Consider the following 12,809-nt stretch of genomic DNA (forward strand, 5'->3'; position numbering starts at 1 on the left):
TAAATAGTTTACAAGACAGTAAAATGTAGTTACCAGTATAAAAATATTTTTCAAAAATAATAAAAAAAACTTAAAAATATTTATGAAAGCATTGAATTTCTACTTACTTTCTTATAAAAATTATATTATATATATACATATATATATATATTTGTAAAAATTTACTTTGGGTTAGCATTGAAGTGAGCATTGGGCATTCCTCACCCGAAAACGAAGGTTTTGGCAATACTATTAAGAATACAGAGAAGATACACGGAGTTAGTGACAAACAGCGACTTGCGACGAAATGATAAGAGAAATTAAAGTTTGGTCAAAGGTGGGGGTTTCTTTATCTTTATGGTGACGACTTTCGGCTTGTTAAATTGATGGAGGGTTTATGGAGCCGAACCTGCATGCCAATAAGATGCACACTTCCAAATCCGATTTTGACCCGACGGCGACGACGTGACCCTTTTTTTTTGTTTCTAGTGCTCCATCTCATAAAAACACCATCCTTTTCTTGATCCCATTTTCCCAGCTGCCAATTTTTCTTTTCTTACTATTTACTCTCTTATCAATCGTGCTCAATTTTTGTTTCGCTTCCCAAAGAAAGAAAAACATAGTAGAAAACCTACCTTAAATTAATTGCTATATTTTTGCAAAAATAAATAAATAAATGCTATATATCATTTCAAGTGAATAAATGGGTTAGTGAAAAATATGCATTCTTTCTAATTTGGAAGAGGCTGCACACCATGGCGAAATTCAACCTCATTTAATGTTAAAAAAATAATAAATAACAAATTCTATATTGAAAGCTACCCATTAAAATTTCAAACTGTGCTCTTATTGAACAATGAATGGGCCAAATTGCGTTTTATGAAATTTGATAATTATAGAAATGGACTCGATAGTTTATCCCTTATACATTTCTTAATACATTTATTTATTTATTGTTTTTAAATTTTTTTGTAAGTATTCGTTGTGGATATGGTCTCGTAGTTTAATCTATTATTTTAAAAAAGTGTAATAAATTTAATCATTTTATCTAATTTTTCATAAAAGGAAAAAAAAATAAAATTGGCGATTACATGATAAATTTTGCTGCATACTCAATTTAATTTTTCTTCTTTTTTTTTTTTCATTTTTTCTCACAATAATGAAATAATATCTAATTGGAAGAAGAGGAAGGAATACGTATATGTAACTTTAACTTTCCAAAGGAATTTTACCAAAAGAAAAAAAAAAAAATTGAGATGAAGTCTTGTAGGACCATGTGCATTAATTGAGTCCAATTGTCTCTGGTGCCCATCAACGGTGATCATCGTTCACTGCTTCAATTGGTTTGGTAAAATAATACTGGTATTATTGACTATCAATACACGTTATTAGTCAATAATAACTATAATTAATAATATTTCACTGTTTCTATCAAAAGAAAAAAGTCAATAGTACCTATATTATTAAATTTTTGCACATTGCTTGTATTTCATTTAAATATATTTTGGCGTAATTATTGTTATATGTGATTTTTATCTATTTGTTAATAAACTAAGATCTAATCACAACATTTGATATATATAATTTTATAACATAAAGTGATTTTATATAATTAACGGATATTCGGTTCAAATTAAATAATCCAATTAGCTGATTCCACATCCACCTTTAAGATTCCGTAATATCAAATGGGTCAATAATAAAAACTTTTTGAATTGGGTTTGAATTTGTGAGAAACATGTGGCAGTGATGGATTTGGGCACGTTGCCTCGACCGACCATAGATTGAAATATTTGGACTCGTTTTGTGAAAAATCAGACAGTATCAATTGTCAAACAGTTTTTTGGCAATATAGTATTAGCATTTAGATATTTTTACAAGAAAACCCCTCAAATTTCCGACTATCACTCCTTAGTTTACAAACTGAAAATATCAACCAATGAGCGCCACGTGCGGCATGTTGTCTCGTAAATCGTTCCTTTGTATTTTTTGGTAATAAGTAAATTGTACCTATTTGTGTACGAAGTACGACCGTATATCATACATGTACAGGCTTAAGGTAGCATGTCTTTTTTTATTTTATTTTTGATATATTATGACAAGACGAGAGAGAAGGATTTTATCCTTTTTTTTTTTTATCAAAAGATTTTGCTGAAGTTTAAAAGTATATTTTAAATGGTTTTATCATTAATTTAAATTTACAAATACAAATAACGATGTCACTCGCACATTCTTAAACCCTTCTTTAGTCCACTATTAAACATCCTTAATCCATATTCATCCAAAAATATTTATTAAGTTGAATGGAATCGTACGTCTCAAAAAAAGAGAAAAAAAAAAAAGAAGAAGAAGAAGTTGAATCGAATCATGCAAATGGAAAAAAAAAAAAAAAAAAAAAAGAAGCAAGAATTTTAATGGAATCTTTTCAACTCCTCACATAAAAGGAAACAAATTAAATAAATATTTGATAATTTTATATATATTGTTTAAAATAATTAACCTGTAAATAAATAATTACCTTAACATAAATTTTTAAATACAAGAATCGTCCTCATAATTCATGAGAATTTTGAAACTTTCGTAAAAAAAAAAAATTTAAGACATTAGACATGATGATGAGTATGCACTTAAAGAGATGCAGATATGTATTTCTAATTTGTCTTGATATTTGAGGAACAAAATAAAACTATTCACATTTTACTTACAATTTTTGTTTTTATTTGCGAAAAAGACAGTAAAAACCTTTTAAATAATAAAAAAGAGGCAGTTGGCAGTGAGACTGTAAATCGTGAAACTTGGCGCGTGAATGTTTAGGACCGTAAAATGAGTGGGGATATTTGCATATTTTTACATTTTTCATTTACATTTTTCACCCTGATTGGAGGGAAAACTACAGAAGAATCCGTGAATTACGGATCTACGTGTGGGCAAGCAATGGAGAGAGAGAGCGAGAGAGAGAGAGAGAGAGAGAGAGGAGAGTCTGTTAAACCCCGTGGTGAAAAACACAACCACGTGGACCGGTGCCGAGCCCACATTTTTATAATCAGACACAATTGGGGATTTCTGTTCCCGTACTCTTGCCTGGGGACAATCTGCTGCCAATAAAATCAGTTCCCATTCAGGTTTACCAAACTACCCTCCCCTCTAATTAACTGCTGGTTATACATTTTTTCCCCTACAAATTATACAAATTGAGGACCAGTGATTTTGGTACAGTGGCATCACGTTATAAATCAAATCATACTCCTTACTTTTTAATGTAAAGTATATTATATTACCTAAAAATAAAATTCTTGAGAATTATTTTTATCATCCTAAAAAATATAATTCATCGATGAATAAAATGGTTTTTTTATTGGTAAAAATGAGAAACAATAGTATCTTCCAATTGCCACCGAATGAAGATTAACTGTTTTTAGTCGTTGTTTGATCATTCAGACTTTTCAATTAAATAAATATGTTGGCTCAAAAAACAAAAAAATCCAATAAATAGGTGTTGGTTTTTTGAAAAAAATATATGTGTTAGTTAAAGATTAACTGTTTTTAGTTGTTTGAATTCTGATTTTTCAATTCAATAAATATATTGGCTCAAAAAAAAAAAACAAAATCCAATAAACATACGTGTTAGTTTTTTGAAAAAAGATATATGTGTTAGTTAAAGGTTACTTGTCATTACTGGACAAGATTTATTTATTTAATCCATAAAATCTAAAATCACACACTACTTGATTTGGTGTGCCACGTAATAACTATAGATTATATATTTAGTATAACGGAAAACCGGTAATATATTTTCGGTGAAAGCTACCTTTTTTTTAATTTTTTATATTATCTGAAATAATCATATAGAATATTGATGCTGGCATATTACTGTTTCGCATATTACTGTTTCGCATATCTTTATCAGCACTGTCATTTAGTGTGATTATTTTTACATTTATTTATTTTCCAAATCAAAATTGACAACGAATTTATTTATTAACCAAAAAAACTGTCATCATCACAGCCTTTAATTGGGTAAAGTGTGCGAGGCAAATTGATACCTAGAAAGAATTCTTTAGGTATATTTTATCTTTTTTTTTTTCTTTTGATCAGATATTTTATCATCCCTAAAATGGGGCAATAATAAAGCGTTTTATTTGACTTGTAGAGCAAAATAAGGGATAAAAAAATCTATTAAGTTACTGTGTCTGAATTATGAATTCAAAGTTAATGACATAACCACGTGTCCTGTCAGAACAGTTTGTTTTATCATATAAAAAGCCTATATTCCAATGAAAATAAAAAATTAAAAAACGGCCACAAGCATGTGCAAAGGCAGAATATGTTTTCCAAATTCCTTTTCATAGTGTTTTTTTATTATTTATTATTTATTATTTTTTTTAGAGTTTGTATGTTCATGGGGCAGGAAAATATGGGATAAAATATGAATTTAATGGAAATAACTTTGAAGAGATATTTATATAAAGAAGGCTGAAGTGAAAGTAGCTTTTAATTACATGAAGGTAGTCGTAGCTTACATTACATCTTGGTGTTCTTTGTTGTTGGTGATGATGTCGTTGAACTTGATATGACATCAAAACGCAACTAGGAAAATGATTAACGTTGTAACGTTTACATATCCCTAATTTTAAACTTTAAACAAATAAAAAAAAGTAAAATCCCTCAAACATCCAATTTAACTAAAATTATATTCTCGCTGAGTGTTCAGTGGAAGTTCACGTACTCCCATTATAACAATTTTTCTCTTTTTTTTTTTTTTTTTTTCCCTCATCCACTTGGAAAGGGTAATTTCGTCATTTTAAAATATTTATGACAGAACTGCTAACCGACAAATAAGGAGGTCGGCAACTGTCGGCCGGTGAACCGGGGAGACAAAAGCGGCGAAAATTCCAATAAATTATTTGAAATTTTTTTTTTTCTCTGAAACTAATTTTTATATAGATAACTCCCACAGTGAATATTTATTTTATTTATTTTAATTTTTTAAAATTTTCCACCCTCATATAACCTCGATTTTCTAAACCATTTCAATTAATCCTTACCATTTTTACGCTCGCTCAGAAGAGAATAACCAAAAATCTAATATCTCGCTCTCTCCTCTCTCTCTCTCTCTCTCTCTCTGGGCTCCGAGAAATTCGCAATCTTATTTGATCCACAAACCTTTGCTGTAATGCAATGGGAAGAAATAGATCATAGGAGAAGCCCTAATTTTCTGTTTGTTTCTTGCGATTTTCGTAAATGCTATTGTATGAAGCCACCTTGGCTCGCTCCATCTGTTTCTGGTACGTTCTTCGTTTCGCAAACCCTAGCTAGTTGTTTATAGCTAGTTTTTCTGAGTCGTAGATTTCTGTTCACACGCATTTCCCGCATTTTGCATCTCTGCGATTTTCCGTTACTTCAGTTGTAATTGTTTTACCGAGAAAAAAAAAAAAAAAAAAGAGAAAAGGCATCGTCGTTTTTGTCTATATCTTATCTTTTTATGTTTGTTTCCATATTTAGTGCGATTTGGTTCCGGGTCCAAATCGCATTTGATAAGGAATTGGCGCGTTTGAGTTTCAAATTGCCTTTTATATTTTAATTTTTCTCTGTGGAATTGGTTTCTATATCTGGGGGTCTATGTGTTTCTATTTCTTTCTCTGTATTTGTAATCTGGGATTTCTAGAGGTGATGGGAATTTATGAGAAGGTCGTTTTCGAAAAATTTCAGAGTTTGGATTCTAATTTTGAATCTCGAATTTTGCTGTTCGATGAGATGTCGAAATCACTGTATGGTTTTTATTTATTTTTTCTTTTCCAATCCATATTTCTCCACAAATATTTGTCTATGGTGTTTCAGCAAAAGGTCTAATATAATCGATATCATTATTCTTGTTTTCCTTGTAATATTTTCTGGATCAACTGTGCACATATTTTTTTGTCCTTTTTTTTTTTTTTTTTACTTATTTTTTTTTAGCCCATACATTTCAATTGGATTGATTTCCCAGTGCCCGGTTCAGGAAAATGAGTATTTTTCTTTTCAAAAGAACCACTAATGGCATTGAATCCCTTGTCATATAATTAGTTTAGGTTTTTTGTTGAGGCCTTTGCTCTTCTATTCCTGAAAGGAGAAAAATGGAGTATTTCAGGTTAAATTTGTTCAATTTTACAAAAATTGTTTTTCTCCTGAGATTTAAAAGCAACTAACAGGATGATGTATACTCTTGAAAATAAATCTTGGTTTAGTGGCTTAGCAATTTGACAATGAAGGTTCATTTTGTGTCTGTTAATTTGATATCGTTCGTCTCTGGATATGCAGATGATATAAACGTGCATGACAGTTCTCCACGCTTATCTTGAATTATGGATATTACTGAGGTTGAAGAAAATTTGTTTGCGGCTAGTGATGCAAAGGTATGCATGCTACATGGGGTAAAAATTTGATGTGCTTGTTTTCGGAATTTCATGTGTCTGCATTTTCTTTTGTGTACTCACAATTGAATTTCGTGATTTGGGGTTTGGCTGTTTACTTGTCTTGATTTTGTTTTGTGCCTCCCCTTTAACTTGTGGAGACATGAACTATTCTTTTTGATTATTTGAGTCAGCAACATTTAGTAAAGGCAGTTGTCCTGAATTTTGCTTTACTTTGAACTTGTGTCATTCTGCACTATACACTTAGGGTCCTTTGCTCTTTCCTGCTACTGGAAGTAATAGTAATATTTGGAAATTCTTTTCCAAGTTTATGATCGATAACTTTATTATGAAGAGCATAGGTCTATAAACAATTGAAATCATTGTGTGGAGAATGAGTTTTGGTGAGAATTTGGGCACAGACGTTTAGGTATATTCACTAATACTACCAGACACACACACTGATACTCATGTACATTTACACCCATATATAACGTAGCTATTTATTTGGATGGATTATAGAATTAACTATTTTGCTGATTTATGGGTTGTAATTACCATGCAGTTGGTCCTTTTTTTCCCTATCTCCCCCTTTCGCAAGCTTTTTCAAAAGTATGTATTGCTGTTGCATTGCTTCAGTTTAGATAATAATTGACCTCCTTTGGTTCCTTTTGTAGTTACATGGAGAAATGTGCAAGACGCTGTCTAGAATTTATTGTAAAATAATGTCAATTTTCCCTTCCTTGGAAGCTGCTCGTCCTAGGAGTAAATCTGGCATTCAGGCTTTGTGTTCATTGCATGTGGCACTTGAGAAATCCAAGAATGTTCTCCAACATTGCTCTCAATGTAGTAAACTTTACTTGGTAGGTATTCCTTACCATATACATTTATCTTCATGCAGTGGTTTTGCTCCATGCAATGATGGGTCAGGGGGTTTTTTCCTTTTACATAATACAAAAAATATTGTCCATGGGTGATGTTTTAAATTTGAGTTGATGAGGTGGCATATTATTGTTTTTTCTGTATTACAGCTGAATTACTCTTATAATGCAGGCTATAACAGGAGATTCTGTACTTTCCAAATTTGAGAAGACAAGATGTGCTCTAGAAGATAGTCTTAGACGTGTTGAAGATATTGTTCCACAATCTATTGGTTGTCAGGTATTGGCTGTTTATGTTCATTTCTGTGGTGATCGTGATTGAATTTGACTGTTTTAGAAATATCATATTTACTAGATTTGCTGTTGTATAATATCTTTGTTACTAAATTTATTTCAGATTCAAGAGATCGTTAGTGAACTTGAGGGTACTCTATTCTCCCTTGATCCATTAGAGAAACAAGTTGGTGATGAAATAATTGTGTTGCTCCAGCAGGGGAGAAAATTTGACAACTGCAATGACAGCAATGAGCTGGAATCTTTTCACAAGGCTGCTAGTAAACTTGGAATTACCTCGTCCAGGGCAGCTCTTACAGAGAGAAGAGCTCTGAAGAAACTCATAGAAAGAGCCCGTGCTGAGGAAGATAAGCGGAAGGAGTCTATTGTAGCTTATCTTTTACATCTTATGCGAAAATACTCCAAGTTGTTTAGAAGTGAATTCTCAGATGACAATGATTCACAGGGTTCTGCACCTTGCTCTCCCACAGTTCAGGGTTCTATCGAGTATGTTGGGCCTCCTGGCAATTGTCATGCCTTTGAGCGCCAGCTATCAAAACTCGGCTCTTTTAATTTCAAGCCAAACAATAGAAGATCGGGACAGATGTCTCTTCCACCTGAAGAATTGAGGTGTCCAATATCATTGCAGCTTATGTATGACCCTGTGATCATTGCGTCTGGTCAAACTTATGAAAGGATTTGCATTGAAAAATGGTTCAGTGATGGGCATGGTACCTGCCCAAAGACTCAACAAAAGTTGTCTCATCTTTCTTTGACACCAAATTACTGCGTCAAAGGCCTTGTTTATAGTTGGTGTGAACAGAATGGAGTTCCTGTTCCCGATGGTCCACCAGAGTCTCTTGATCTCAACTATTGGAGGCTGGCATTGTCGGAGTCTGAGTCCACAAATTCAAAATCTATGAACAGTGTCAACTCTTGCAAGTTAAAGGGGGTTAAGGTGGTTCCTTTAGAGGAAAGTGGTACTATAGAGGAGGCTGAAGGGAATGAAGCAGAAAATGTTTCTTCCTTGGAGGAAGATTCTGAGTTTAATGCCCTTGATAGTTATCAGGAATATTGGTCCATCTTGAATAAAGGGGGAGACTTTAGGAAAAAGTGCAAAGTGGTTGAGCAAATAAGGTTCTTACTGAAGGATGATGAGGAGGCCCGGATGTGTATGGGGGCCAATGGATTTGTTGAAGCACTTCTCCGGTTTCTTGACTCAGCTATGCGTGAAGGAAATGTAGTGGCTCAGGAAAATGGAGCCATGGCTCTCTTCAACCTTGCGGTCAACAATAACAGGTACACTACTCTTCTTGCTTAGAGGTTTCAAGGGAGTGTATGTTACTATTTTCATGAAATTCAAGTGCAGAGTTATGACAGTTTGAAGGATTATTGAATACTTTCTTTCTTTTTTGTTTTTTCCCAGAAACAAGGAAATGATGTTAGCAGCAGGAATAATTACATTACTGGAAGAAATGATCTCCTCCACCAATTGTCATGAATTTGCCACTGCCATCTATCTGAATCTTTCCTGTCTTGATGAAGCCAAGCCTATTATTGGCTCATCTCAGGCTGTGCCTTTCTTGACAAACCTCCTTCAAGCTGATGCTGAAACCCAATGCAAGATTGATGCTCTCCATGCACTATACAATCTTTCCAGTTTCCCCTGCAATATTCCCAATCTCCTTTCAGCTGGCGTCATTAGTGGTCTTCAGTCCCTTGCTGCCTCTGGTGAGCACACTTGGACAGAAAAATGTGTTGCAGTACTGATAAATTTGGCTTCGAGTCAATTGGGAAGAGATGAAATGATGTCAACCCCTGGCCTTATTGGTGTACTGGCAACTGTATTGGATGGGGGTGAACCCATTGAGCAGGAGCAAGCTGTCTCGTGTCTCTTGCTTCTTTGCAACGGGAACGATAAATGCTGTCAGATGGTCTTACAAGAAGGTGTAATACCTGGACTGGTTTCTGTTTCAGTAAATGGGACCTCAAGAGGCAGAGATAAGGCTCAGAGACTTCTCATGTTGTTCCGGGAACAGCGACAACGAGACCAACAACCACCTGCTGAGGTACAAATGCAAGCAGAAAGTAGTGAGATGTCTATGCCTAGTACAGAGTCAAAGCCACTGTGTAAATCTGTCTCAAGAAGAAAGATGGGTAAAGCTTTCAGCTTCTTATGGAAGAGCAAGAGCTATTCTGTTTACCAGTGTTAAAATTCATGGTTCTGTAAATTTTAGTTGTATCATCTTTTTTCGCTTTTTGTCCTGTTTTTACAGGCATTACTATTTTTTTTCTTTTTCCTTTTCAAAGAGAAGAATGTACAGGCCCCTGTAATTTGTGGATTTTTGTTTCTTTCTGTCCCTTCCACTTTCAGGTAGGAATACATGTATCATGAATATGAAGTGTTAGATTCACTTTTGGGTAAAAAAAAAACGAATATAAAACCTGTAAAATAGAACCACCTGCTTTCACCAATTTTACTTCCATCTTACCCATGAAGCCTTAACCAACCGTTTTCTGCTCGGTATCATTTGGATGCTCAATTTGATTCTTGATTTTAGATTAGGGATTATGTATACAGCCATTTGGTTAAGTGGTTACGGGTTGTTAATTTTGCGTATCGATGACGATAAAATCAAATGCAAAGATAATTTCAACATTGTTAAAAAGAATGATATCACACTGAGGCAACCAGCCCGTCTAGCTCAGTTGGTAGAGCGCAAGGCTCTTAACCTTGTGGTCGTGGGTTCGAGCCCCACGGTGGGCGTTTTTTCCTTATACCAATTTTTGTTCCTTATAATCAATTTAGATCCGTTTATAAAAGAAAATTTTAGTCTTTAGAATTTTATATAATAGATTTTTTTTAAAATATTTTTTATTAAAAAACAATAAATATTTGATTGTAGATAAAAAAATTAAATTAAATATTTATTAAACTATATTAAATATTTATTAAATTTTTATATAAATTTAAAATTTAAATTTTTTTAAAAATAATTTAAAAAAATTATTTTTGATTAATAAATACTTATTAATTTTTTTCAAATATTTTTATTTTTTCATAAAAAAACTTTTGGTATTTCAGTCAAACTTTTAAACAACAAAAAAAACCCTGCCAAACGCTTATTCAATCATGGATACAAGACACATCACGCTAATCTAATCGATATTAAATTTATGGTAGGCTTCTCATGCATTTACTATCTTCATTGTCTGCCTTTTCTCTTTTTTGCGGTCTCCTTTCGTTTTTCTTAGCTCCACTTTTCTTTCCTTGTTTAACATTCAAGCCTTGCTCCTCTTTATCATCTTCTTTACTCTCTTCAACGTTTTCATCTTGCTTGCAGTTCATACCCTTCTTTTGCTGGAGGAATTCAACCAGTCCTTCCATGGCTATATCAACACTTTCCCTTTTCATAAGCTCTTCTGCAACTTCAGCTGGGGTAATCTCCACTTCTTTTAACATTTCTTTGATTTTCGAGAAAAGATGGTGATCTTTAATTTTGAGGTAATTAGAAGCAAGAATCTCAAACCCACATGGTGTGCAATAGGAAATGTGGATGTGCATGTCCATTCGGCCGGGTCTCAATAGCGCAGGATCTAGTTTATCTTTGTAGTTGGTAGTAAACACAATTATTCTCTCATCTCCACAGCTTGTCCATAGCCCATCAATGAAGTTAAGCAATCCAGATCAGGTCAACTGTGTCAATAGCATGGAAAAAATTATAGAATCAGGAAATGAAATTGTTCCTTTTTTTTTTTTTGTTTTTTCAAAAGACAGAGGAAATACTTTGTTAGGAGAGTACAGAAAATAGATAATAATAAAAATAAAAAAAAAAATTCTCACCTGGCCTTCGCTTCGGTTATATCCTTCCAGCTGTCTATCTGCAAACTCAATGCTACAATCAATATCCTCAATCACGAGAATTGATCGGTTTGAAGTGGAAACAAACAGCCTCCTAAGCTCTGAGTTACATGTTAAATGTGTAAGCTCCATATCATAGATGTCAAACTTGAGGTAATTTGCCATGGCAGCAATTAAGCTTGACTTTCCTGTTCCAGGAGGACCATGTAATAAATGCCCTCATTTCCACGCCATTCCTACTCTTTTGTAGTACTCTCTTCTCTCCAAGAATCTGTCTAAATCATCAATCAATTCCTTCTTTAGCTTCGGATCCATTGCCAAAGTATCAAACGTCAATGGATGTTCAAAATTTATAGAACCCCATGGACCTCCATCATACTTACCAACGCTGCCTCCTAGTGAATATAGCTTCACCAATTTGTTTTCTTCTTTGATGGCTTTCGATCTCTCTATTACATATGGAAGGTAAGTTCCTAATACCTTGTCCTTAAACCTCTTATGGAAGCTAAGCTGAACCATTTTTCGCTCAGATGTTTCTGTGCATTGAGAACAGCATTCCTGGTCGAAATATGATTTTTGGACTTCAGTAGAAATGAATTCCCATCTCAACTGAATTCCATCGTACTCATCAATGATAGTTTCGCCTTTGTTAATCGTGACAGAGATTTGGTTGTCTCTTGGAGACTTGGAAACCTTAAGGTTATCATTTGAGGGGGTGATCCTTGTGCTCAAGTAGATTTCTGCAGCCTGGTATATTTCATTGATGGAGAAACCATTGTATTCATCAATGTGGAGAGTCATTTGGGCTGAAAGTTTTCCAAATAGGCCTCCAAATTTGGCAAAGACTTTCACTTGGAGCTGTTGAGGTATGAACAGGCTAGTTATGGCCTGGACTTCATTGATCATTGTCCGGATCACCATTGCAGATGCAGCAAATGCAGTATATGTTGATAAAACTGTTGCTGTTGAGGGCATGTTTGTTAAAGAAAACATCCTCAAACTCAACGCGAAAGATTTGTGAGGGAATCGTTTGGTTTGGAAATGAAGAAAAGAAAGTTTCTGGAGATTTGCTTGGCTTATGGAATTGGCATTCTAGGTGGAGGGTTTGTATATCAAAAAAGAAATAGAGGGTATAGCTTCCACTGAAAGATTTATGAGAAAAAAATAGTAGCAAAATCTTGCTCACAAAGTTTTTCAAGTCTAGTAAACAATTTGCATGACAGAAAAGAAAATTTTGAATGTTCATTTTCTTAGTTAGCTCTTAGTCAAAAACATGGTAGGTAGGAGAGTAGGGACAGTCTTCTGAAGCAATTCTCACAGAGGTCAAACCACATGGTTTTTGGTGCCTATTAAATTTCCAGGTAGACACATTCCATTCCTAAAATTAATCTTAGAATTTAATACTAGAATTTTTTTTTTTTTGTT

General features: G+C 33.6%; 1 protein-coding gene, 1 non-coding gene and 1 pseudogene across 5 annotated transcripts; 2 read left to right on the top strand and 1 right to left on the bottom strand.

Annotated features, from left to right (window-relative positions):
* The first annotated feature begins 4,889 nt into the window (after positions 1 to 4,889).
* On the top strand, positions 4,890 to 9,878 carry LOC107428372 (U-box domain-containing protein 6). Of its 4 annotated transcripts, none has more exons than XM_016038897.4 (7): positions 4,890 to 5,264; positions 6,277 to 6,371; positions 6,934 to 6,980; positions 7,119 to 7,231; positions 7,422 to 7,529; positions 7,647 to 8,821; positions 8,949 to 9,878. In XM_016038897.4, the coding sequence occupies exons 2-7, from the start codon at positions 6,292 to 6,294 to the stop codon at positions 9,733 to 9,735; spliced, it is 2,310 nt and encodes a 769-aa protein (XP_015894383.1). In that variant the 5' UTR covers positions 4,890 to 5,264; positions 6,277 to 6,291; the 3' UTR covers positions 9,736 to 9,878. The 4 variants fall into 4 exon arrangements, with proteins under 4 accessions (XP_015894383.1, XP_015894384.1, XP_048318647.1 ...); XM_048462690.2 differs by lacking the exon at positions 4,890 to 5,264 and adding an exon at positions 5,587 to 5,747; XM_016038898.4 differs by lacking the exon at positions 6,934 to 6,980 and having other exon boundaries at positions 4,897 to 5,264; positions 7,046 to 7,231.
* Positions 9,879 to 10,216: 338 nt separating this feature from the next.
* On the top strand, positions 10,217 to 10,289 carry TRNAK-CUU (transfer RNA lysine (anticodon CUU)). The gene has a single exon. It is a non-coding gene; the product is annotated as a tRNA-Lys (tRNA).
* Positions 10,290 to 10,668: 379 nt separating this feature from the next.
* Positions 10,669 to 12,687, bottom strand: LOC107428337 (AAA-ATPase At3g50940-like; annotated as a pseudogene).
* Positions 12,688 to 12,809: the final 122 nt, after the last annotated feature.

This window comes from Ziziphus jujuba, chromosome 12, assembly GCF_031755915.1.
Source record: "Ziziphus jujuba cultivar Dongzao chromosome 12, ASM3175591v1".
In the NCBI taxonomy this organism is placed as follows: Eukaryota; Viridiplantae; Streptophyta; class Magnoliopsida; order Rosales; family Rhamnaceae; genus Ziziphus; species Ziziphus jujuba.